The 27892-nt window shown below is 44.4% G+C and overlaps 1 protein-coding gene across 1 annotated transcript in view; it reads left to right on the forward strand.

Annotated features, from left to right (window-relative positions):
• Window positions 1-27892, forward strand: part of CAMTA1 (calmodulin binding transcription activator 1) — a 1240930-nt gene that overhangs the window by 648057 nt on the left and 564981 nt on the right. The window contains exon 6 of the mRNA XM_075017972.1: window positions 20672-20743. Within this exon, the coding sequence (XP_074874073.1) occupies window positions 20672-20743 (72 nt within the window). The remainder of the gene's footprint in view (window positions 1-20671; window positions 20744-27892) is intronic.

The raw sequence follows: 27892 nt of genomic DNA on the forward strand, positions 1-27892 counted from the left end.
AGCTGGGCTGACAGTTTGCTGGATTTTCCCCACACTCACCTCCCACAAAGCAATTTGGTGGACTAATTCAAGCAGGCTGCTTAAAGGGATTGTCTCAAGCAGATCGTTCATGCAAATCTGGACCAGGGTGGAAGAATTCTCAGGAAGCCATCCAGCTCCGCACACTCATACTCTCCCAGAATAGACCATGGCAATTAAAATGCCTTTCATCATTTATTTTCTCAGCGGCTGTGTCTACACAGGCACAAATCTTTGAAACAGCCGTATTTCAAAGATTACTAATGAGAGCTGAATTGAATATTCAGCACCACATTAGCATTAGGACGCTTGCGGCCACAGTGCTTTGAAAGCGCCGCTTTCGAAAGAATGCGGTTCGGCACGGCTACACGGGGCTCCTTTTCGAAAGGACCCTCACCTTTCGAAATCTCCTCATTCTGATCAGTGATCGGGATAAGGGGATTTTGAAAGGTGGGGGGTCCTTTTAAAAAGGAGCCCCATGTAGCTGCACCGAGCCGCACACTGTCGAAAGCGGCACTTTCGAAGCATCACATCCGGAAGCGTCCTAATGCTAATGGGGCACTGAATATTCACTTCAGTGCCTCATTAGTAATCTTCGAAATACAGCTATTTCGAAGATTTGTGCCTGTGTAGACACAGCCAGCTTGTTCTGGACTAAAATTCATGACATATTTGACTCTCACTATAAATCCAAATTTACCATGTTATCAATTTTTAGCTATTATTTCATTTTATGGTGGTTAATTTATTAACCTTGGATATCCCCTCAAAACAATAAAGCTTAAGGCCCTGGCTTTTTTATTTATATCTTAAACATAATTTTTATGCCCTTTTATCTGAAAATTCATTTAATGTTTATTGCAGTCTTCACTCATGTCATCTTTATTCTAGCAATTGGATTTATTAAGATTTGTTTCTTCTGCTGCAGTCCATCCTTCTGCATCTGTTAATTCTGCAATACAGTGTCTCTGAGAAAGAGAGTTTCCATGCTGTCTGTGCTGCCCTATATCTCTGTGAGGCAGGAAGGGCTGTAAGCCAAAGTAATTCACTTCCAAACCACACAAGTTAGAATAGCCAGATTGACAACTGCATCTCAAGAGTAGGTCTCATGTCATACCCTTTACGAGAGAATCAATTGCATGATCTGTGCATTTTATAAGGCACCGTCATGTTTGTTTTTCTGTAAAAGTTTAGATTTTTCTTTACACTCTGCTCAGATTTTGATAAGCAGGTTTATGGGCATGAGATACTTGTGCACCTTTAATCATTGTGACAAGAAGGTAGTGGCACACCTAAATCCTTACACAGGGCAGCTTGGGGATGGAGTACTGTTCATATCCACAAGCTAAGGGAGTCCTGGTATTCGTCGCATATGGCTCCCATACTGATTTCTATGTTCTCTAATCACAAAGTGTGACTGTGATAACACGGGAAATCAGTGTAGTGGAATCATACAGACTTACACCCAGGTAAGGAGCTGGCCATTTGGGACTTATTACTCAGTATTTTGGGGTTCTCTAATACAGCATCAGGTGTTCAATTTCTAGCCACAAAGTAAAGTGATTTATCTCTCTCTAAGCCATGGTTTCCCAAACTGGGGGGCGTGCCCCCTGGGGGGGCCATGAAGAAGTTCCAGGGAAGGTGCAAGGCAATACACCCCCCATCATATCCCTCACCTGAAGAAAAAGACGGCCTTTGCTTTCGGCTTTCAACCCCTGCCATTTTACATGGGTGACCTGGCACAGCCTCTACAAAAAGCAGCCAGCCAGCACAGGTCCATGTGGAGCTAGCTGCCTTCTGCAAAGATGAGCGAGTGTGGGTTGTGGGAGGGAGGAGGAGAATGGGGTTATATGGGGGCTGGGGGTGCCTGGCTCGGGTGAGAGGGATGGGGTAAGAATGGCGTGCTGGGGGTGCCTGGCTTTGTGGGATGGGAGGGGCTCAGGTGGGCGGCTTGTGGGGCTTGGGCAGCTGGCCAGCTTGTGGGACTCGTGTTGCTTGTGCAGCTGGCCCCAGCATCACAGGGTTCAGGCAGCTCGGGCTGGCGGCTGGCTTCAGCAGCGTGGGGCTCAGGTAGGTCAGGCTGGCGGGTGGACAGCTGCCCCCAGCAGCTCAGGTGGCTTGGGCTGGCAAGCGGGTGGCTGGTCCTGGCAGCATGGGGCTTGGGTGGGTGGCTTGGGCAGCTGGTCCGTAGCTGGGGCGTACGGCCGGTAGGCAGGCAGCTGGTGCCAGCAGCACATGGATCAGGCCAGACGATGGGCAGGCAGGAGGCTGGCCTGGGCAGTTGGTGGGTGGGTGAGTGGGGGGCCCCAGCAGTGTGGGGCTCGGTCGGGTGGCTCTGGTAACACAGGCCTCAGGCAGGCAGGTTGCTGTCACAGTCAGTTCTGGTGGCTGGCATGGGGTTAAGGTAGCTGGCCATCTGGGGCTGTACCAGACACCTTTAAGGTCCAAGGGAAACTGTTTATGCTTATTTTAAATTTTAAATAACATTTTTATATCAAGTTTGTGTTTATTTTAAATTACAAATTGAATTTTTTGTTAAAGGGGCGGTTGGATGATGGTAAAGAAGAGGTGGGGGGTGTGAGGGTTTCTCAAAAATCAAAAGGGCGGGGGTGATGCTGAAAAGTTTGGGGACCACTGATCTAAGCATAACTTTGTAGATATCTGGAACCCTTACAGATGTTAATAAATGTTACCTCATAACACCTAGCTGAGGGAGATGGTCCACCTGCTGAATAACTCATAATGCATCTAGCTGCACCTAGAGGTTCCTTGGAAAACTCCATTTCAAGAGGTGACCCAAGCCTGCTTGTGAGATCCAGAGGGATCACAGTGCAGGGACAATGGGGTCTGCCCACAGATGGACTCTCACAACATGAGTTTTACCTTACATTTCTCAAGTGAGATTTTTCTGAGCTGCTCAGTTTTCTTACAACCAATGTATGCTTTTTAAAATTGTATTAATGAATCGTAAGGAGTTTGAAAAAGAATAGTCTGATTAAGGAGATTCAGATTCAGGACACTAAGTCTATACATTGCCAAACCATGCTCCTTTAACTTGGGAACTCGTGCTATCTAAGCCTCTGAGACCCCAGAAATTTCATATATAAGTCATATGCAACTTGGTTTTAAGTTATAGTGATGTATTTTTTCAGCCAGCTTCTCTGCTGCTTTTGGGGAAATTTAAGATTATATAACTTAGATTCTGGTGCCTTGATCATGAATGGACTAATATTGAGGTACCCCATGTGGTCATTTAAATCCTCTGTCTGTAAGGAAGGCAGTGACAGAACAAAGGTTGGCTTTGTGTATATGTAATTGCTCTATGACCTTGGCAAATAAACTAATGCCATTGAAAGAAAGATAACTGTCACCTGTGATCCTTCAACTTAAACGTAGGGGTTTTTTCTTTTGTGAAGTCTATTTCCATTTACATCCTTCACTGAGCTTCAGCTACCTGCAAACAGAAGCAAAACCCATAAATATTTCCAGCCTTTCCTTTTCTGCAGAGAAAGAGAATAAGCTGCAACTTCACTGTGGAGGTCTCACTTTTGACCTTGTAATTAAGGACAAGGAGCTCAACCACTAGTTTGGGATATGAGTGAAGGTTTATAATCTCTCTGGCCAATGTGAAAGCTACAGTGCCTTGATTTATATCAATTTGTAAAGGGAGAAACATGGTGCTCAAGGTGTTAGCTTTCCTAAATATTACACTTCTATCCACCTTAGTAAAAGTTAAGAAATTTCCCATATAGGACATCTCGTGGCTGTACCATTTTTAGGGAGACATTCTTCTGAGTTACCTGATGCTGACAGCACAGCTTAGCTATTATGATAATTGGTAACTTGGAAATGCCTGAAATAATCTGTCAAGCATGAGTTGAAGTCGTCTCATCACCACTTATGTGATACCTGCTATGCACTGACTCCATGTACATGGAGTTGTCCCTAGAAAAAGACCTGCCACTGATACACTGAAATAATGAATTATTTGAAGCTTTGAGATCAAGTATTACTACAATGCAGCCTGTGAGCATTACAAAGTAGCTTTATCCCAAATAGGAAGTGCAGGCGAGGTTGCCCTCCCAGACCACATTGTTTTGTGCCATTGTGCTACTGAACTACATGTTCCCAGTTATGGGACAGGAATGGAATTCTGGGGCAGCAGGTGTATACAGGCATAACAGGCCTGGTGCCAGCCCGTCCATTGTAGGGTTGCCCACACTGACTGACTGGTATTCTCGGAGATTTTTTCCCCATATGACATAATGTCATTTTCTTATAATATCATATTTAAATCTCCAGGAGAGCTTTCAATAGTCACTGGGAGATTCAGACCAGTTCTGAGAGACGCCAGGCCAGTCTGGAAGGTTGGAACCCTAATCCACACCTAAGCAAAGCCTGGGCTAAGTTAGCATGTTTGGTTATGTCAGGTAACCAGGGCTAAGATCAGTTAGCAGACACCCAGAGCCCAGTTAGTGCTAATAGGTGTTTAGCCATGGGCCTAGTGCAGATCATCAATGGCTGGGGCCTGTGCCTAGTTGTGTTGATGAGTGTTTGGCAACCATTTGCCATTGTCAGGCACACAAGGCCTAAGCCCGTTTAGTATCACTGAGTATGTGATCCTTGGGCCTGGTTGGTCGTAATGGGTCCTGAGCTGGAATAATGTTACCAAGTGGGATGGGGAAGACTGTTACTTAGTTAGCTCAGGGGACCAAATGCTAGTTCCCTATAGCAGGGCCTGTGTCTGCTTTGTATTAGCAGGTGCACAAGATGTTGGCATCAGTCAATGCTGGTGGGCTCTCAGAGCATGTGAATACTGCCATTAAAAACCTGTGGCTAGCCTTAGTCAGCTGATTCGGGCTCATGAGCCTTGGACTGCAGGCTGTTTAATTGTGGTGTAGCTATTCGTACTTGGGCAAGAGCCTGTGCTCATGAGACCCCAGCCTGAGCCCAGATGGCTATACCACAATTAAACTGCCCCAGAGGCCAAGCCCCTGAACCCAAATCAGCTGGCACTGCAGAATTCAACTGCAGACATACTTTAGAGCACACTTAGCATTTATTGGCATCCTTGAGTCAGTGGGTGTGGGGGAGCCTGGATTTGGTGCACATGTGGTTATCATAGCACTATAAGGGGTCTGAATAAATAGTTTGCATTGCTACTGTAGAGTTATATCAGTTTATGGTCCTGATATCATATAAAAGATTCTCTAGAAATACTGAATTTTAAATGATTGGATGGAAACATTTTGGAATGCCATGGATTTTTCCCCACCTGGTAAGCTACCCCCGACTTGAGAAGATGACCAGTTCTGAATCAGCATAATGATATCTTAAAATCTTTTAACACACCAGGAGCTTGCATGGCAGCCTGGAAGCTCTTTTGTAGATTATCCTAAATAAACAGTATCTGTTTCTCTTCCATTCTGAATAGAGATTAAAATACTAACATCTTTAGCGTTCTTTGGATTATTTTTTTAGGGTTGGGTTAAATTTAGTTTTGGGGGGCGGGATTAGTCCCTTTCTTATTTTTTGACAAATTTACCCTTGACCTATTTAAAAACATTGTTAATCTTTGGCTTTGTATTTTTAAAATAACTGTATGATGGAAGCCAGCAGCCCTTAAAATCCTTTTTAATTCGTGTGGACCTTGTGAGTGATTATCTTGCACAGGAGAAACAGCTGGCCTCTTAGTACATTCACTGATAAGTGTGCGTTTCTAATACACACCTGAATCTGGTTTTCTCTTCACACTAATCCTGTTATGGGGCATGCTAATGATGCCAAGCCTGAAAGCCTTATTGTTTGCAAAGTATCTTCTTAGTTTGTAAAGGCACCTGCAATGCTGAAGGATAGTAAATCAAGATGTGTGAAACCTTTTGTATTTGGAGGAAATGGTTACCATTACAATTGCATTAGATTATGTAAGGAGAGACTATGTCAGGATACAGGGTGCTCTGCAGGTTTGATTGCCATGTGGATTGGAGAACTGACATTACTTAGGCACAATAGAGTGCTGAGTAAATTAAGATCACCCAAACAACTGCTGTTCAGCCGTGATTCCACCCCTTTGCGTAATATGAGTAGTTATTCTGTGAATCCATATCTGGGCGGAATCTTGCGAGTTTTACTATATTTAGGGATAGTAACAGAGAGGGAGCCGTGCTAGTCTATATACTATCAAAACAAAAAAGCAGCCAAGTGCTACTTGACTACTTTTTAGTTTTTATATTTAGGGATGGTTTTACATGAGGAAATTTTAAAATCAAGAATAACCTGAAAGTTTTTGTTGATAGAAAATAGCTGCGCAACTTCCATGCTGCAGCCCCTCTTGTTTTGAAACTGACTAACCCAACAACAAATTATTCTCCCAGCTTAAGGATCACTTAACTCCACACTTTTCATAAAGCAGACCCCTGAGAACAGGGTCACCTGAAACCCTTATGCTTTGGGGCACCTATTTGGACTGTTCCCATAGACTGCATCTACAGGGACAGCTTCTGTTGACAAAACTTGTTGAGCATCTACGCGGTTAAAGTACTCTGTTGAGAGCTTGTTGACAAAATTCAGCTGTTCAGTTGGCAGCATTATACCTGTTCCCTAGGGCTATGTCTACACGAGCAGCATCTGTCGACGGACATCACGACAGAACCTCTCTTCACATATCACATCTATAAACCCCTTGCCCTGTTGACAGAGAACTGCCAGACTGCACTGCCCTCTGGTGCCAGAAAGTGGAATGGCAGCTCTACAAAGAGGGCTGCCCAGCTACCAGAAGCCCTCTCTGTCGACAGAAGTGTCTGCACTGCATTCATGTCGACAGTACTCTGTCGATAGAGTGCTAGGCCTCGAATTTTTGAGGGATAATACTGTCAAAGCAAATGCAGAGTTCTGTCCAGAATGTGTTGACAGAATGCTTTAAGTGTATAGACGCTCCCTGAGTTGTGTCAACAGAAGGCCCATGTAAACAATTCTGTTGACAGAGAGGGCTTCCAGTTCCCCAGGCAGTGTGATACTGTTGCAAAAAAAGCAAACATGATTCTGGGATGCATTAACAGGTGTGTTGTGAACAAGACATGAGAAGTCATTCTTCCGCTCTACTCTGCGCTGGTTAGGCCTCACTTGGAGTATTGTGTCCAGTTCTGGGCACCGCATTTCAGGAAAGATGTGGAGAAATTGGAAAGGGTCCAGAGAAGAGCAACAAGAATGATCAAAGGACTAGAGAGCATGACTTTTGAAGAAGGGCTGAAAGAAGGGGGTTGTTTAGTTTGCAAAAAAAGAATATTTAGGGGGGACATGTTAGCGGTTTTCAGATATCTAAAAGGGTGTCATAAGGAGGAGGGAGAAAATGTGTTCTTCTTGGCCTCTGAGGATAGATCAAGAAGCAATGGGCTTAAACTGCAGCAAGGGAGTTTTAGGTTGGACATTAGGAAAAAGTTCCTAACTGTCAGGGCGGTCAAACACTAGAGGTTGTGGAATTTCCATCTCTGGAGATATTTAAGAACAGGTTAGATAGACATCTATCAGGGATGGTTTAGACAGTACTTGGTCCTGCCATGAGGGCAGGGGGCTGGACTTGATGACCTCTCAAGGTCCCTTCCATCCTAGCATTCTGTGATTTGCAGAACTTGAGGTCAGCCATTTTGTGGAGAGAGGGCAGGGCAGTCTGGTTGCTCTCTGTCGACAGAGTAACTTGCTCTTTCGATCTGCTTTTTGTGTAGATGCTATCTGATGACAGAGGTACTCCCGAGGTTTCTCTGTTGACAGAGGCTGCCCACGTAGAGGTGGCCATAGTGTTCGGTATATTTCTGTTGGAGCTGACTAAAATATCAGTGGAACTGAATATAAGCCACAAGAAGAGTACTTATCTTGCTAAAACTGAAGAATATATGTCAGTGTGAACAGAAATTCCAATTTGGTCCCGTATTGCTTTTGAGACTCCTCTGAATGAAATTCAGAAATGGAAAGGAAAAGTTGAGGGAGCAGTGCTTTGGTGATAAATCTCAAACAGGGAACTACCATTCTCATCATCACTCGTACCACTGATTTATGATCATCCAGGGCACACATGAAGGCACACCCCCTTTCTCCTCCCAAGTGGAAGGGAGTGAGCAGAAGCTGTGTGGGAAGACCCTGACACAGGAACTAATGGGGCACTCGATGAAGCATGGCAAGCCAAGAACATCAGGGTAGGTGGATGCACAGGGCAACCGCCAGGAAACTGTTCTATTGTATTTTACATAGGTTTTATACCACCATATCTGAGCATCTTCCAGTAGTACAGCAAGCAACATGGCACTTTTCACATCGTTTTTTTTTTCCCTCATCCTCTTTCCAGATGAAGTCTGTGTGTTGGAATGTGTTTGTTTTATGACGAGGATGATGTCATTAGTAAATAAACTTCACCTAGAGAAGGGTCTGTCTCCCACACAGATGAGTTCTACAGTCTCCATCCTTGATCCACCAACAAACAGTCTTTTAGGTAGCCTGGGACCACATCATGGAGGGCTTTGAAGATCAAGACTGAGACACAGAATTCATTCAAATTTCATTTGCAACTCAATGGGAAGCTGGTGTGATCTGCTCGCAGTACTTTGTGTTACTGGGGAGATACACTGCAAGGATTTATACTAGTTGGAGTTTCTGAAGCACTGAAAGCTTCATGCGCGGGTGTATCACATTACTGTAATTCAGCTGAAAGGTGACAAAGGTATGACTGTCTGGTGCTGGGTCTTCATCCACCAGCATGGGACCAAGTGTCCTAACCAATCCAAGATGGTAGAAAGTGCTACTCTTGGCCATTGTGATGGGAAAGCTCAATGTCAAGGAAGAATCTCTGAGTATTCCTAGCCTACTGACTCAACTGACCAATTGTGGATGTGAACCTTCAATCAAAGGAGGCTGCACCATTGTTGAAAACTTCTCAGAATACTTTCCTTTGCCCATCAGCATGACTCTTATTTTGCTCAGGTTTAGTGTTCAGGGCAGGCTGCAGCAGAATCCAAGGGACGGCATGTGAACTGCGTTTCACTATTGAAGATCACTGCCAGTTTCAAGTCTTTGTGAGATGTGGAAAAGCAGCAGAGACTGAACAGGCAGCTACTGTAGATGGTCCCTATCAGACACACCAATGAATGGTGATGCTGGACTGGAAACTTCCAAGTTCCCATTTTATTTTAATAGAAGGCTAGACTAGAGAAGGCACCCCATGCAGTAGGCCTATAGAGCCCTAACTCTCAACTGGACTGCTCCCCAGGAGTCCAAACAAAAAACATTATTTTGCACTTTGAGTTGAAGCCATTTAAGCCACTATTCCCAGGGTATTTCCCCTTTCTTGCCAGCCATAGTAAAATACCATTTGACTTTAGCCATGTATCTAAGTGGTTAGTAGGTTCCAACAGGACTCATGTCTAGATTCTAGCTTATCAACTGAGTCACGCTGAGTTCTTGCCTTTGAGTTGTAGTGCACCTGGCACCATAGTAGCTGTTACCACTGTTGAAAGAGATGTTGGCTCCATTGTAGGTAGTTCTCTGAAAACATCCATTCAATGTGCAGTCGCAGTCAAAAATGCAAACAGAATGTTGGGAATCATTGGGAAAGGGGTAGATGAGACAGACAATACCATATTACCTCTACATAAATCCATGGTACACCCACATCTTGACTTCCACATGCAGATGGGTCACCTTGTCTAAAAAAAAAAGATATATTGGATCTGGGAAAGGTTAAGAAAAAGGCAACTAAAATGATTAGTGGTATGGAATGGCTTCTGAACAATGAGAAATTAATAAGACTGGGACTTCTCAGCTTGGAAAAGAATGACTAAGGAGGAATATGATAGAAGTGTATAAAATCATGACTGTTGTAGAGAAAGTAGATAAGGAAGTGATGTTCTCTCCTTCCCATAACAGAAGAACTAGAGATCACCAAATGAAATTAATAGGCAACAGGTTTAAAACAAACATATGGAACTATTTCTTCACACAGCGCATAGTTAACCTGTGGGACTCTTTGCCAGAGGATGCTATGAAGGCCAAGACTATACTAAGGTTAAAAAAAAGAACTAGGTAAGTTCATGGATGATAGGTGTATCTATGGCAAGTAGCCAGGATAGGCAGGAATGGTGTCCCCAGCCTCTGTGTGCCAGAAACTGGGAATGGATGACAGGGGATGAATCATTTGATGACTGACTGTTATGTTCATTCCTTCTAGGTTACGTGGCACTGACCACTGTCAAAAGATAAGATTCTGGCCTAGATGAGCCTTTGTTCTGACCCAATATGGCTATTCCTATGTACTGTGGTCTTTCCGGTTTGGGGCAACACAGCACTTAGCAGCTATAATAATTACACTAGTGGCCATTCAGTTTGCCCAGCTGGTGAATTTGTTTAGCAAGTTTTAGGGGCAAATTGCCATAGTGACAAGGTGTCAGAAGACTGTTTGATGGGCAGAAATTAACAACCCTGTTGAATGAAGCTTTGTCCTGAGAGTGGAAATAGGGCCATATAAGTAGAGAGCTATGGCAGCCCATCTTCGTGCCTGAAGCATAGAGGGTGGGCAAGGCTGTGTCTGTTTGATCTGCCAATTTGAATGACCTGCCCAACTAGATGGCTGGAATGAGGCCACCCACCTGGATTTTTTTGGCCTCTGCTGTAAACATGCCCAGGAGATGTTTGAAGGAGTGATCCATGATTCCCAAATCAAACACTCCTCTATCATGATTCCCTGAAACATCTTCTGGACCGTAGATGCAGAACGGAAGTGAGCAGCCTTCAGTGGCAGCACACAGTGAAAAGGAGAATGTCTCAGCAGTTTCGGCTCTTTGCCAATACTTGGCCACCTTCAGGATTGTGAAGGCCAAATGCAGAATTTTCTGGCCCTGCAACTCAGGGAAGGATCTGGGTAGAACATTAGAAGGAGAAACCTGAAGGGCTATAAGAGGCCATTAGAGCTGCTGTACAACTAGAACTAGCCACAAAAGCAGCAGCAGAAGGCAGCCCAGGTGCATGGCATTGTACTGGAAGTTATGGCTGTTACTGCAAACGTGGGAGCCAGATGTCTGAGAACTGGCAGAGTGCACAAGAACCGGTAGAGAAGACAGTGACATGGGAAGCGACTGACTGTGATGGACAAACAACTTCTGGTAGACATGCCCACAGCAGGGTAGCTCCCGGAGGGCGAGAAAGAATCAAAAGGGAAGGCCAGAACCCTGTTTTCTAACAAGTAAGCCCAAAATCAGAAACTCTAGCAGTCAATAAGTTTGGGTCCAAGTACATCATGATGGATGAAATCAGTGGGTGTATATATACAATTCTGGTAGACTCTGGAGTACAGGCTTCCAGTGCACACTCTTAATTATTGGAGTTGGTCACCACCGAAGACTGGGTTAGTCCAAGTTGCAAACCAAACTCAGCTCAAATTCATGGGAATATGGCAGGTACTTTTATACAGGAGCCTTCTATTGTCACTAGAACTGCAAATGTGGAGGAGCCTGAAAGAAAGAGAAGAGACAACCAATTGGAAGAGGAATTAAAAATAAACCTTGTAAAGAAGCTGATAACTGAATAAGCTATCACCATTATGCAGATGATACAAGTGTTCAGTAGGTGAATTTACTTTATCTTAGTCCTTCAGTTTATGGCATCCAAGTGTAGCTAATATTTAGAGGGACCTGCATATTTTAAAATATTTATAACATGATTTTAATTGCTTTAATATTTAATATGTATTGGCAATAAAGGAGCCTAAGCTTGTTTGCCCATGTAGTAACCAGAATCCAGCCATCTGCAGCTTTTGCACTTGCCTCTTAGCTATTGTCATTCTTTGTAATCTTGGTGCAAAATCCCTCCTTTTCAACACAGCTATGTACATCTGTATAGATTGTCTGTTATATACCTTGACATCTGAACAGTAGCTGAAAGGCAGAAGCCAGTGCTAATTCTGCTGTATACATCATCTGTCATTGAATACCACGTCCATTCTTCTCTCATCTGGCATGCACTCACACCAGTTCCCTTTCAGTGCTTTGCTGTTGCAGCCTTCTTTTCTCTAACACAACGTTGCACAGGACAGAACTCCCATTTTTCATTAATGGCTGAGAAACTAGAGCTGAGATTCATATAGAACAAAGCTGTAAGCTGGGAGGTCTCTCATTGCCAACTACAGTCACAGATAGTTACATTTTAATAAAAAGTTGTGAAAGGAAATTAGAATAAATTGTCACGATGTAGGTACCCCAAACCCAAGTGTTAGAATCACCAACTGTTATTTCATAACTGAATGTCAGATCCATGTCATTCTCAGTTTATGGCAGGAACACAGTTCTGTGGGTCAATATGTAGGCATCCTTCAGTCTGCATAGACTATGGATCACGCCCTTTAAAGTTTCAATTGAGGACTTCATTTACAGCATCTATTGTGACTATGAAGACCCACATGAGAGTGACAGTCCTTGCTGCATCTCTTGCAGATGTAGTGGGTGTCTGGCAAGTCCTTATTGTGCTTTCTGTGCGCTCGCTTCTCCTCTGCTAGCTGTCTGATCTTCATCTCGCCCTTCTGAAGGCCCTTGTGTAACCCCTGCCTCCATCTGCTGCGGTCATCTGCTAGTTCTTTCCAGTTGTCCAGCTCGATGTCTAACTCTCTGAGATCTCTCTTGCAGACATCTTTGTAGCGCAACTGGGGGCGTCCAGGAGGTCTTTTGCCAGAGGCTAGCTCACCATACAGGATGTCTTTTGGAATCCTTCCATCATTCATCCTGTGGATGTGGCCAAGCCAGCGGAGCCGACGCTGCCTGAGGAGGGTGTGCATGGTTGGGATTCCAGCTTGCTCGAGGACGGCGGTGTTGGTCACTCTGTCCTTCCATGATATTCCAAGGATGCGCCTGAGGCAGCGCAAGTGGAAGACGTTCAGCCTCTTTTCCTGGCGGGCATACAGGGTCCAAGTCTCGCTGCCATAAAGGAGGGTGCTGAGGATGCAGGCTCTGTAGATTTGAATTTTGGTGTGAGTGTACAGCTTGTTGTTATTCCACACTCTCTTGCTAAGTCTGGACAGAGTTGTGGCCGCTTTTCTGATCCTCCTATTTAGCTCAGTGTCCAACGACAGGGTGTCAGTGACGGTGGACCTGAGAGAAACGAACTCGTGGACGACCTGTAACGTATAGTTGTCAATGCTGATTGATGGGGATTCAGCAACATCCTGACCGAGTACATTCGTCTTCTTTAGGCTGATGGTAAGCCCAAAGTCCTTGCATGCTTTGGAGAACAGATCCAGCAGTTTTTGAAGCTGGTCTTCTGTGTGAGACACTACAGCAGCATTGTCTGCGAACAGCATGTCTCTGATGAGGACTTCTCGCTCCTTAGACTTAGCTTTCAGCCTTGCAAGGTTAAACAGTTTCCCATCAGATCTTGTGTGCAGCAAGATGCCCTCTGGTGAAGATCCAAAGGCATGCTTCAGGAGGACTGTGAAGAAGATCCCGAACAATGTCAGAGCAAGCACGCATCCTTGTTTGACGCCGCTCCTGATTCTGAAAGCATCCGATAATGCGCCGTCATATTGGATGGTTCCTCTCATGTCTTCGTGGAACGACTGGATCATCTTGAGTAACCGTGGAGGACAGCCTATCTTGTGGAGCAGTTTGAACAGACCATCCCTGCTGACCAAGTCAAAGGCCTTGGTCAGGTCGATGAAGGCTATGTAGAGTGGTTTTCTCTGCTCCCTGAACTTCTCCTGCAGCTGCCTTAGAGAGAAGACCATGTCAACGGTAGACCTCTCTGCGCAGAAACCGCACTGCGATTCGGGGTACACCCTCTCCACAATCTTCTGGAGTCTGCCAAGGATGACGCGAGCGAACAGTTTACCAGTGATGCTTAGGAGGGATACAGTTTACAACACGGCCTTGTCAGTGTTTGGAAGAAGAGCTAGAAACACGAACAACTGGTTCGAAGCTAACTCCGATGAGATGATTCCAGTCATTGAAAAGAAGCGCGCTGCACTCCTGGAGTACAAACGCTCACCGAGCCAGAGTACCCAGGAAGCACTTAGAGAGGCCAGAAGAACAGTACAGCAGACAGCCAGGCGCTGTGCCAACAACCACTGGCTCCAGCTATGCAGCAACATCCAGACCTGTGCCGACTTTGGTAATCTCAGGGGAATGTACGAGGGTATGAGCAAGGCATTAGGACCCACCCAGAACAAGATGGCACCTCTGAAATCCAAATCTGGTGAAGTCATTGCTGACAAAGCCAAACAGATGGAGCGCTGGGTTGAGCACTACTCCGAGCTGTACTCACGCAAGAACGTTGTTGACGCAGCCCTCGATGCTGTCGAGCTCCTACCAGTAATGGACGAACTAGATCAAGAACCGACTGTGGATGAACTGAAGAGAGCCATCGACAGCATTGCAGCAGGAAAGGCCCCTGGTCAGGATGGTATACCACCAGAGGTAATCAAATGTGCCGCGGACACACTCCTGGAACCCCTACATGCGCTACTGTGCCTGTGCTGGAAAGAGGGTGAGGTTCCACAGGATATGCGCGACGCTAACATTGTAACGTTGTATAAGAACAAAGGAGACAGAAGAGACTGCAACAACTACCGTGGAATCTCCCTCCTAAGCGTCACTGGTAAACTGGGTCAATATGACTTCTTTTAAATTTTAGGGAGTCAGTGCAGATTCTTCTAAATTAAATAAATGTGATGCCCACAATTGGACACAATATTCCAATTAAGGCCTAATGAGCACCGAGTAGAGCAGAAGATTGACTTTGCACGTCTTGCTCTCAACGCTCCTGTTAATGCGTCCCAGAATCATGTTTGCTTTTTTTGCAACAGCATTAAACCGTTGACTCATATTTTGGTTGTAGTCCACTAAGACCCCTAAATCCCTTCCTGCAGTACTCCTTCCTAGACAGTTGCTTCCCATTCTGTACATATGAAGCTGATTGTTTCTTCCTAAGTGGAGTACTTTGCATTTGTCTTTATTAAACTTCATCCTGTTTACCTCAGGCCATTTCTCCAGTTTGTCCAGATCATTTTGGATTATGATCCTATTCTCCAAAGCAGTTGCAACCCCTTCCAGCTTGGTATCATCTGCAAAATTAATAAGCATTCTTTCTAATGCCAATATCTACATTGTTGAAGAAGATACTGAATAGAACAGGTCCCAAAACAGATCCCTGCAGAACCCCACTTGTTATGGCCTTCCACCGTGACTGTGAACCATTAATAGCTACTCTCTGAGAATGGTTATCCAGCCAGTTATGCACCTACCTCATAATGGCCCCATCTAAGTTGTATTTGCATAGTTTATTGATAAGATGGTCATGTGAGAACATGTCAAATGCCTCACTAAAGTCTAGGTATTCCACATCCACCTCCTTTCTCTTATCCACAAGACTTGTTATCCTGTCAAAAAAAGCTATCAGATTGGTCGGGCATGATTTGTTCTTTACAAATCCATGCTGGCTGTTACCTATTTTCTTCCAGATGTGTGCAGAGTAATTCCTTAATTATGTGCTCCATTATCTTTCCTGGCACAGAAGTTAAACTGACTGGTCTGTAGAGAACAAGTAGTCCTGTGGCACCTTACAGACTAACAGATATTTTGGAGCATAAGCTTTCATGCGCAACCTCCACTCATGCATCTGATGAAGTGGGTCTTTGCCCACAAAACCTTACGCTCCAAAATATGTTAGTCTATAAGGTACCACAGTTGTTTTTTCCTCTTAATCTTACTTCCCATGGCACCTTACCTACCAGCTCTCTGAGTTTACCAAACTTTGCTTTCCTGTCTCTATTTTGTTGTTTGTTGTCTATTCCTTGTTCTATCCATTGTCTCTATTTTGCTGTTCTTCCTTTCATTATATCTTAGAATCACAAACTCTATGATTTCACTATCTCCCAAACTCCCTTCCACTTTTACATTCTCAACAAGTTCCTCCCTATTCGATAAAATCAAATCTAGAACTGCTTCCCCCCAGTAGCTTTCTCTACCTTCTGAAATAAAAAAACTGTCACCCATGCAGTCCAAGAACTTTCTGGATATTCTGCACCTCGCTGTGTTAGTTTCCCAACATATGTCTTGATAGTTGAAGTCTCCCCTCACCACCAAGTCCTGTGTTTTGGATAATTTTGCTAATTGTTTAGAGAAAGTCTCATCGAGCTCTTCTATCTGGCCAGGTGTTCTGTAGTAGAACCCGATCATGACATCACCCTTGTTTTTCACCCCTTTTGACCTAACCCAGAGACTCTAAACATGTCTGTCTCCTGCATCCATCTCTACCTCAGTCCAGGTGCGCACATTTTTGATATATAAGGCAAGACCTCCTCCCTATTTACCCTGCCTATCATTCCTGGGTAAGTTGTACTCTTCTGTACCAAAATCCCAATCATGTGCATTATTCCACCAAGTTTCTGTGACACCAATTATGTCATAGTTCTTTTTGTTTATCAGGATTTCAAGTTCTTCCTGCTTATCACCCATACTTCTTGGATTTTTATATAGACATATAAGATACTGATTTGCTTTTGCCTCCCAGTTCTGCCTAACCCCTCTTTTTTTCTCTGCTACTATAACCCATGATCCCTCCCATTTCCAACCCAATACCCAGGTCTCCAGGTTTTTTACTTACCTGTGGGCTTTGGTCACCTGCCCCCGTCAAATCTAGTTTAGCCAGTCTTGATCCAAATACATCCTTTTCATTCCTCAGAATGTGAATTCCATCCCTACTTAGCAGTCCTTCATGGAACAGCATCCCATGATTGAGGAAGCCAAAGCGCTCCTGGTGACACCATCCTTGCAGTCAGACATTCACCTCCAGGATGGACTTGTCTCTGCCTGGGCCCCTACTTTTGACTGGGAGGATTGAGGAGAACACCACCTGTGCTCCCAACTCCTTCACCCATACTCCCAGAGTCCTGTAGTCATGCTTGATCTGTTCAAGGTAATACCTTGCACTATCATTCATGCCCACAGGCATGAGTAGTATAGGGTCGTAGTCAGTAGGCTGGATAATCCTTAGCAATGCCTCTGTAACATCTCGGATGTGGTCTTCTGGCAGGCAGCATACCTCCCAGGGTGACAAATCAGGGTGATAGATTGGTGCCTCCATCCTCAGATGAGAGTCTCCTACCACTACTACCCTACATTTCCTTCTCATAGTGGTGGCAGCAGACTCCCAGCCTTGGGGGTACAAGGCTTCTCTGATTCTGCTGTAGGGGTTGATTCCTTATCTCCTGTATCTCCCATATCCAGAACGGTGTAACGGTTTCCCAGTATGACAGTGCGGGGGTTGGGAGCAGGAATAGAGCACTGCCTGCTGCCGGAAGTGACCAGCTGCCAGTGTCCCCTCTGAGCCATCTCCATCGCCACTGATAGTGTGTCAGCGCTCTTGTGCAGTGGGACAGCTGTCTTAACCGCAGCTGTCTCCACATGAATGTGGTCCAGGAATTGTTCGTGGAGTCTAACACTCCTACGACTAGCTATCTCTTCCTGTAGCTCCACCACCTGCTTCCTGAGATCTTCCACCAAAAGGCACCTTCCATATTGGATGATCTCCCCAGCCTGGACTTCAGTAGGTGGGAATTGCAAGTCACAGTCCCTGCAAAACCACACCAGGGTCTCAGTGCAGGTGTCCCTGGTCAGGAGGTCTGTCTGACTATAAGCACAAGTGGAAGAGACAGGAGCAGTGCTGGCACAGTTGTTGTGGGTCTTCCTAACCATAGTGGAACCCCTCTGTCAAACTCCCTCTTAAAACTCCCCCATCTGCAGCCTCCTGTCCACTTGGCTCTCCTGATCACTCTGACTCTGGCTTTATAAAGCCTGCAAACCTTGGTCAGGCCTCCCCCCGTTAGTCACACAGGGGAAGGCTGATCCTGAGGCTGATCAAAGGCAATCAAGGGAATAAGGGATCAAAAGAGGTTCCAAACCTCCCAGGCTCACAATCCCGACTGCCACAGTAACTGAAACTGACATCACCTGGTTGTTTTAGTTCTCCCACCTTCTGTCTTTGATTGTAGAAGTTTAGATACTGCTGAGAGGCACATGACTGATCAAGGGAAAATAGCTGATAAAAGCTGCAAGCAGTTTGGTCAGTGGTTGCAATTCAACATTTAAGGGAAAACGTCAGAACAAGAATCTTCTTCAGTAGGAGGTAGTGAAATTTCTCTCTCTCTCTCTCTTCATTTTCTGGGCATTAAAAAACAAGTCAGAAAAGAATGTTTCTTCCTTAATTACAGTAAACCCTCGATTTTACAGACCCCGATTTAGTGGACTTCGGGAGCAATGGACACCCTCTCATTGTTCCCAAAGTCCACTGGTGGTCAGTAAATTCCTAAATCCCCCCACCCCTGCCACCATTGCCAAAGGAGGAGCATGTGTGTGGTGGCTCCGGAGGTGCTGGCTCCTGCAGGCCACAAGGTGGCCCCTCCAGCAGCATGTGGTGGGCGCCTGCGAGTGCGGCGAGGCAGCTGCAGCCACATGCAGCAAGGCACCATTAGCTGCACGCAGCAGGTGCCTCAAGCTGCATGTAGCAAGGTCCTTGCAGCTGCAGCCACGCAGCAGGGCACCTCCAGCCACGTGTGGTGGCAGGTCCCAGATGTGCGGTGGGATTTTATTTTTTGATATGAGGGGGAGGTTGCTTTTGGTGGGGGGACTGGGGCTGGGAGAGCCAGGATGAGGGCAGTAAACCCTCGCATTTAACAGACTTTCAGGAATAATGGACTCCCATCCTCCCATTACTCTGTTAAATGGAGGGTTTACTGTAAAACGTTTTGAATAGATATTCATCAGGTATCTTTGATATTTATTCTGCTTTGGTTGATTAGTTGGTTTGTACCTGTATGGGAATTAGCTCAAAACTGACATCAATGTTCAAAGTTCTAGCATACTGGAAATCTGATTTCTTTGCAGCCAAAATCACCTTAGCCCCAGTGATTCGTGTTCTTTTTCACTTATCGTACAGGTAGGGTTCAAATCAACTTCATTAACAAAATGTCACTTTGGTATTTTGTGTAAAAAAAATGTACTGTGCATTTTTAAAGCCAGTCTCCCTGAATATTATTTTAAAATATCAAATCAAATGATGGCAAAGTACAGACCAAACACCATATTTGTTGCATGCCTGGAGTCATGGTACTACAGTGCAGTGGTATTTACTCTGACCTTATCTAGATGTTTGAGCTTTGAGTATAGTAACTTATTAGGAGAATCTACATAGCCTAATAAGTGGTTTTGAAGGTAGTTGCTCCAACTTTGCAATGCTGAATTCGGAAATCAAGGCATTTGGTTTCAGTAACATGTCTGGTAACGTGCGTCTCTGGGGCTGAGAGCCTCTGTATAGTGGAAGCCAAAGGAAATTGTTGTATAACATTTTGTTTATTTATTTATTGCTTCACTTGATCCTGCCTAGTGTTTTGGAAACTGGAACATTCATTATGAAGAGGTCACTTTTGACCAATGTTCAATATAAGGAACCATCTCAAATACACATAGTTAGAACCCACTCTTCAACCTAACCTGCACCTGTCAGCTCTATCCAAATTCTGCAAGGACAAGCAGGCCTTGCAGCATGACAGATGGTCAACAAATTTGGACTGCAGGACTTGAGCTCTCGTACCAAGGGCCCCTCACCTCACCAACACTGAGATCCTGGCCCAACTGAAGTTAATGGGAGTTTTATCATTGACTTCAGTGGGGCCAGGATTTCTCCAAATAACACCCTTTTTCTAGCTCCCTCTTGATTCCTCCTGGGGGCTTTTGACATGAGGCTTAACTAAGCAACTGTTTGGAAGGGTCCTTTGGGCCCCTGTGAATTTAGATGACATGTTTCACCAGCTAATAGATTCCTGTCAAATGGAATCTAGAACTGGAAATGACAACTGCCCCCGTGGCTGGTTGTTAGAGCAGAGAGCTTAGTGTGGTTTGCAGAGGGTTTTTACTTTGCTCTGTCAGTTGTAACAGAACAATACCATGTCTTCCCTGGCCTCCCTTCAAGTCCCCATTTACTGTAGGCACTTGGCTGAAATTCTTTTAATAATTCATTGTACTCTATATTTTGGCTGAATTGGGTTCTTCTGAAGGAGAGGAACAAATAACTTTTCTGTGAGTTGGTCAGTGCAGATGGCTGCAGCACAACCTTTTTATAGTGCATTCAGCACCACCAGGTTGCTTTCACATCACTCCCATTTTATAGAGGGCAAAACTGAGGCACAGCAAGGGGACATGACTTTCTGAAGGTTGCTCAGCTGACCAGTGGTAGACCCAGAAATAGAGCCCGTGCATTCTGAATCCCAGTCTAGTTATCTATCCACTGCTCTCCACTGCCTCTCTAGTTGCCATATTATGTTGATTGTTTCTAGTTGAAATAATTCTGTGCCATAGGTTCTCAAAGCATAAAGCAGGGGAAATCTAGTGTATTAATGTTTTAAACCCATATAAATATTTGCAACGTACTATTCTAAAGTGTAGGTATTCTGTTTTACCAACAAGATCTATTCAGGGCATTGATTTTAGTAAATACCAACATAACACAGCGAGCCATGTGTACCATAGATACCAGGCCAGTCCCTGGAGAAATCTTGCCTTTCTTCTAACCTTCAGTTACTGTCTGAACGATGGTTTCCTTCAGTAATGCTATATCTCCTTTTTCCACCTAGTGCCTATACGGCTGCTATGTCCATTCATCCATCATCCCCACTTTTCACCGGAGATGCTACTGGCTTCTTCAGGTAAGGTGCAATGAGATTTCTCTCTTACTCTGTTTTGTTCTGTAGAGATTTGTATGGCTGTTGCTTTCATTGCCTCTGGAATGTAATCTATAACTTGCTCTGTTTTTTTTTTTTTTGGTCTGGAAGTGATATGAATGTGAACTTAATAAGTATCTATTCAGAACTGAAAGCTGATTTTTCTCTCTCTGACTGCTCAGCAACATAAATGTTGTAACAGTTTAAACATCCCCTCCACAGACAGACAGCTAAATGAGAGTGAGATTTCTTGGTGTTTCCTGCAAGGAAATGATGTTTTGAACATGAAGCTATTCACAGGCAGTGAGGAGCAATGAATGCTGATGGCTCTACGAATATGGGATGTCACAGGAGAGAAAGAAACCTTACATTGATCATTGGGTTTTTGTTTGAAAATGTTTGTGTGGGGAGTATGTGGCAAACTATAGTCGAGGAAAGCTCCTTGGATGTTTCAGTCTGAATTCTCATCGCATTCTTACAATGTGCAGGTATTAGTTTGCTGGAGGGGGTTTCTTAGAACAGTTGGTCTATGCATGTTGATTATTTATGGTAGGCTTGCATGCGAGTGCTGGATTGTGTGTGATAGCCAAAGATTGTCAGTCTCTTTATCTTGGTTAATTATTGTTGGGTTGGTTGGAAGAGCTAGATGGCATTAAATTATTTTTTCTTTTGGAAATAAGATAATTATAATTTAATTTTTTAAATTCATGCCTACCAAAAAATCGAAGGTAGCCATAAACTTTAATATAGGCAGGTTTTTTAAAAGAAGTTAAAGCTGTTTCAAGTACTACTTATACCAGTCTGTGTGGCTTTATAGTCACACCTTCATCCATTTAAAAACTGACCCTGGTCCCATTGCTGTGTGTGACCCACACCAACAGCAGAAGAAACTGACTCTATGGAAGAAATGATGGGAGTAACAAAGTACTGCAAGAATGTCAAATGCAGATAGTAAACCGCCTGAAAAATATCAGATCATTTATTCTGGGTAATTGTAGGAATCACTTGCAATATGAAATAATCAAAATAAATAAATATTTTAATTATTTTGCATTGATAGTGTTCCTCCTAATTTTGTGCTTCAGGCAGAGACAGTCTCTCCCAGGTGTTTGCATAGGTGTCTGTATGATTCTCCAATTAAAGAATGGGTTGTAATAGCAAAAATTCTTTAAGGTAAAATATGTCCATAATCATGTGACATGGCTTATAGCTGCAGATATAAAGATAGAGAAGGAGTAAAAGTTCATGTCCTTGCCCCAAATCCTGTGTTGTGTTTTTTAGCAAGTCAAAATAAAGTTAGACAGAGGGCCGTGATGCATAGTCACACCTTGACACGGCCAATCTGAATCACTGCACACTATATTGAGCTGGGGATTTGGTATTCGCAAGTTATTAGCCCAGCTGCAGAATTTTTCATTGTTGTTGTTATGATGGATAAACACGTGCCTTTTAGCAGCTCATTCGATAAGGCTGTGGAAGAAGATCCCAAGCAGCCTTGTAGCAGATTCTCTTCCAGTTTCCCTGCCCCCACACATTTTGCACAACATTTCTATGCCTTTATAATTGTTGCATTCAGACCTTTGAACTTTTTTTGCTGTGTTTAAGTTTGCTTAATATCAATGATCAGTCAACAGAGGCTGGTAACAGCATATGGTGCAAAAATATAATTGCAACAGAGCCGGTATTCCACCTGCTTCAGACTGCAACCTAATGTGCACAAGCTAGAACCAGGTGAGAGGATCGAGCTGTTGAACACTAGTGGGTTTTACAGTGCATCATCTCAAAGACAAATAATATATAATGTAACATTTCCTGTAACTCACACGGGTTTTTTCTCCTGTAGCTGGAAGGAACTGCAAAAGAAGCTGGTGTTACTGTTGGTTAGCTGAAAGAATAGCACTTCTGCTTTCAGATCCACAGATCTTTTGTTCTTGTCCTTTCAAGGGGTGATACCTCACACAGTGCCCTTTAATATAGGCCCAGTGTGTGCAGTAGGATACAGCTGGCACATGGAAGGGGAGATGCCTTTTATAGTTACAGCTAAAAGAGCCATTAAAAGGTCCTTCCTCAGGGCACTGGCCTGAACAAATCTGCTTTTTTTGTTTTAAAAATAAACTTAGTAAGAGTCCAATGTGCCTTAGGCAGCAGACAGCTGTTTGCTTTATTACTTAACTTCCGCCTCTGCTGGTGTGTGTGTGATGGATTATGTGACACAAGCATCCAAATGAAATTCTAAATTCAGCCTGAACTCTACACACAGCACCAATGGTTGTGTTCACTTACCCCTGCTGCACTTCATTCTGCAATGGTCTTCCCTCCGTGCGTTATTTAGGTACTGTACTTCCTCACAAGGCACAGAAAGGGGCAGAGTGGCCAGAGGAGCAACCAGCTGAGTCCCCGGCAGCTCTCTCAAGGGATGCTCTGGGGATCCGGTGGGATGGTTCAGTACCTTGAGTTTCTTCTCAGCCTATTAACTTATTTGTCTCTTTTTTACCTGCTCCTTTGTTGCTGTTCTCTTGCGTGGCACTCATCATCTCTTCCCTTTCCCTGACACCCAGAACACCAGGAAATCTGCTACAAGAAATTGCTGTAAAGAGACAGCTAGCTAAATGTGCGAGAACAAATGTGTATCTTGAAGGTAACAAATGTAAGAACCATATTCTGTGAGTGTGTCTGGCTAGAAGCTTACCTCCCATGGTCTCCTGTTGTGTTAGTAAGTGAAGATACTGCCATTTGCCTTGTGTTCAGAGGTGCATAGCTTTGAGTCATGCTGTAACTGGTTCTGCACATACCCTGAACCACAGACGATTCCTGGAATAATTAGTCTTCTCAACTCAGTCACTGACTCTTCCCTATCAGCACTACCCATTCCCTCCTTCCAAATCCAATTGCGTTCTCCCCCAAACCTGACAAGTCCAGAGCTCTTTTCTGTCACTTTGCTCCAATAGGTTTTTCTTTTCCCTGTCTGTCTACACCAGCCCTCAAACTCAGTTCCATTACTTCAAGGTAGCTGGTGTCTTACCAGGTCACTGTAGTCCATTTCTATGTCATAAGTGTCCATAGCAGCTGAAAATTGTCATGGAGGAGTCCTTGTCTTCCAAGTGAAATGCACAGATTAGGAAACTGAGTGCGTCCCTTATCCTGAGCATTGTAGCTATCAGCCTAAACAACTCCAGTTCCGTCTCAGTGTGCGCATCTTTCAGGCACTTGTGCACATAAGTCCCCCTTAATCAGCCAACCTGCACTACTCCGTGGTTAACTCCTTTCTTCGTAGGTCAGTCCCTCCAGCCCCTTCAGCATTGTTCCTGTCTTCTTCTGTGTTCCCCGTGCTTTTGTGTGCATGTTTCTAGTGCTCAGTTTACCCAGTGCTGCAGACAGTATATTCTAATTGCAGACTTAAAACCACCACATGGAGAAGGGGGCTCATATATTCCCAGTCACCCCAGGAAGCCACTGTGTATGCAACCCAGAATCACTTTTGTAACTCTACAGCCCTATCATTAGCAAGCTCATACTGAATTAGCTAGTGTTGGAGCCAGCACACACCCCTGCTTCACTCTTCTGAGAATCTCAAAGGGTTCGGATGTGGATCCGTCGTATACAACGGTCCCCTTCATGCCTTCTTGGAAGGCCCTAATAATGCTGAGCAGAACTGGGGGACAGCCGATCTTAGCCAGAATTGCGAAGACCTTTTCTGCTGACGAGGTCAAATGCCTTGGTCAGGTCGATGAAGGCAATATACAGAGGTTTGTTCTGCTCCCTGCACATTTCTTGTAGTTGCCTAACAGAGAAAACCATGTCTATGGTGGACCGTTCAGCTCTGAACCCACACTGAGACTCAGGGTAGACTCTCTCTGCAAGAACATTGAGCCTCTTCAGAGCAACACATGCAAATAGCTTCCCCACGGTACTGAGAAGGGAGATGCCGCGATAGTTGTTACAATCGCTTTTGTCACCCTTGTTCTTGTAGACAGTAATGAAATTAGCATCCCTCATGTCTTGCGGTACGCTGCCTTCTTTCCAGCATTGGCAAAGTATTCCATGCAGCTCTGAAACTAGGGTACCTTTGGCGCATTTGAGGATTTCTGAGGGAATACCGTCTTTCCCTGGGGCTTTTCCAGAAGACAGTGCTTTTAGCGCGTCGCTGAGTTCCTCCAAGGTGGGCTCAGCATCGAGTTCAGTCATGGTGGGCAGAGGCTCGATGGCATTCAGGGCTCTCTCTGTAACTGCGGTCTCTCTGGCGTACAACTGTGAGTAGTGTTCCACCCAGCGTTCCATCTGCTTGGTTCTGTCCTTCAAGACCTCGCCTGTGGCTGACTTGAGTGGGGCAGTCTTTCCTTGTGACGGACCGACGGCCTGCTTGATGCCATCGTACATTCCTCACATGTTACCAGTGTCCGCGGCCTGCTGAATCTTGAAGCAGAGTTGGAGCCAGTAATTGTTAGCACAGCGCTGAGCAAACTGCTGCACTTGAGTCCGAGCAGACCGGAGCGCCTGCAGGCTCATCTCACTGGGAGAGGACCTGTATGCAGCCAGTGCCTGTCTCTTCTTCTCAATCAGGGGCGTCAGCACTTCAGTGTGGGCTTCAAACCAATCAGCAGACTTGACTGTCATCTTCCCAAAGGTAGCTATCGCAGTATTATAGATAGCGTCCCGTACTTGTTCCCACACTGTTCGGCATCTTCTTTGCAGTTTTGCTCAAATATGCCTTTGGAACTGCAACAGAGGGCCTCTCTCTCTGCACAAGAACAGACGGCAACCTCTTCAAACTGTTGAGGCTCAGAGTGAAGACCAGGGTGCTTACGAAGTGTCTAAGGGAGTTCCTTTTGCTGGACAGAGGTGGAGATGGACGTAGGAGATGGACGGGTTGAAAGTCTCTGGATTAGACTCAGAGGAGTTAAAAACAAGGATGAGGTCCTACTAGGCGTCTACTACAGGCCCCCTAGCCAGGTGGATGAGGCTTTCTTTAAACAGCTAACAAAATCATCCAGGGCCCAGAATTTGGTGGTGATGGGGGACTTGAACTATTCAGGTATATGTTGGGAAACTAATACAGCAGGGGACAGACTGTCCAATAAATTCTTGGATTGCATTGCAGACAACTTTTTATTCCAAAAGGTTGAAAAAACTACCGTGGGCAAGCTGTTCTAGATTTAATTTTAACAAATAGGGAGGAAATTATTGAGAATTTGAAAGTGGAAGGATGCTTGGGTGAAAGTGATCATGAAATCATAGGGTTCACAATTCTAAGGAAGGGTAGAAGGGAAAACAGTACAATAGAGATAATGGATTTCAGGAAGGCAGATTTTGGTATACTCAGACAGCTGGTAGGTAAGGTCCCATGGGAAGCTAAACTGAGGGGAAAAACGGCTGAGGAGAGTTGGCAGTTTTTCAAAGGGACATTATTAAAGGCCCAAAAGCAAGCTATCCCGCTGTGTAGGAAAGATAGAAAACATGGCAAAAGACTGCCTTGGCTTAACCAGGAGATCTTGCATGATCTCAAACTAAAAAAAGAATCATATAAGAAATGGAAACTAGGACAAATTACAAAGGATGAGTATAGGCAAACAACAAGAGCATGCAGGAGCAAGGTTAGAAAGGCTAAGGCACAAAATGAGCTCAAGCTAGCTACAAGCATAAAGGGAAACAAGAAGGCTTTTTACAAATACATTGGTAACAAGAGGAAGACCAAGGAGAGGGTAGGGCCATTGGTCAGTGACAAGGGAGAAACAGTAACAGGGAATTTGGAAATGGGAGGGAGGTTTAACGATTTCTTTGTTTTGGTCTTCACTGAGAAATCTGAAGGAATGCCTGACATAGAGAATGCTAGTGAAAAAGGGGTAGGTTTAGAAGTTGAAATACGAAAAGAACAAATTAAAATTCACTTAGAAAAAGTAGATGTCTGCAAATCACCAGGGCCTGATGAAATGCATCCTAGAATCCTCAAGGAGCTGACAGAAGAGGTATCTGAGCCTTTAGCAATCATTTCTGGAAAATCGTGGGAGACGGGAGAGATTCCAGAAGACTGGAAAAGGGCAAATATAGTACCCATTTATAAAATGGGGAACAAGAATAACCCGGGAAACTACAGACCAGTCAGCTTAACTTCTGTGGCAGGAAAGATAATGGAGCAGGTCATTAAAGAAATCATCTGCAAGCAATTGGAAGGTGGTAAGGTGCTAGGGAACAGCCAGCATCGTTTTGTTAAAAACAGGTCATGTCAAACCAATCTAATAGCTTTCTTTGATAGAATAATGAGCCTTGTGGATAAGGGAGAAGCAGTGGATGTCGTATATCTAGACTTCAGTAAAGCATTTGACACAGTCTCACATAATATACTTATCAATAAACTACTCAAATACAACGTAGATGGGGCTACTATAAGGTGGGTGAACAACTGGCTGGATAACCGTACACAGAGGGTAGTTATTAATGGTTTTCAATCCGGCTGGAAAAGTGTAACTAGTGGGGTTCCACAGGGGTCTGTTTTAGGACCGGTTCTGTTCAATATCTTCATTAACGATTTAGATATTGACATAGAAAGTACACTTATTAAGTTTGCAGATGATACCAAGCTGGGAGGGGTTGCAACTTCTTTGGAGGATAGGGTCATAATTCAAAAGGATCTGGATAAATTGGAGAAATGGTCTGAGGTAAACAGGATGAAGTTTAATAAGGACAAATGCAAAGTGCTCCACTTGGGAAGGAACAATCAGTGTCACACATACAGAATGGGAAAGGACTGCCTAGGAATGAGTACAGCAGAAAGGGATCTGGGGGTTATAGTGGACCACAAGTTAAATATGAGTCAACAGTGTGATGCTGTTGCAAAAAAAGCAAACATAATTCTAGGACGCATTAACAGGTATGTTGTCAACAAAACACGAGAAGTCATTCTCCCACTGTACTCTGCGCTGGTTAGACCTCAGCTGGAGTATTGTGTCCAGTTCTGGGCACCGCAGTTCAGGAAGGATGTGGCGAAATTGGAGAGGGTCCAGAGGAGAGCAACGAGAATGATCAAAGGTCTAGAGAACATGACCTGTGAAGAAAGGCTGAAGGAATTGGGCTTGTTTAGTTTGGAAAAGAGAAGACTGAGGGGGGACATGATAGCAGTTTTCAGGTATCTAAAAGGGT

This window comes from Carettochelys insculpta, chromosome 23 (genome assembly GCF_033958435.1).
Source record: "Carettochelys insculpta isolate YL-2023 chromosome 23, ASM3395843v1, whole genome shotgun sequence".
NCBI classification, from domain to species: Eukaryota; Metazoa; Chordata; order Testudines; family Carettochelyidae; genus Carettochelys; species Carettochelys insculpta.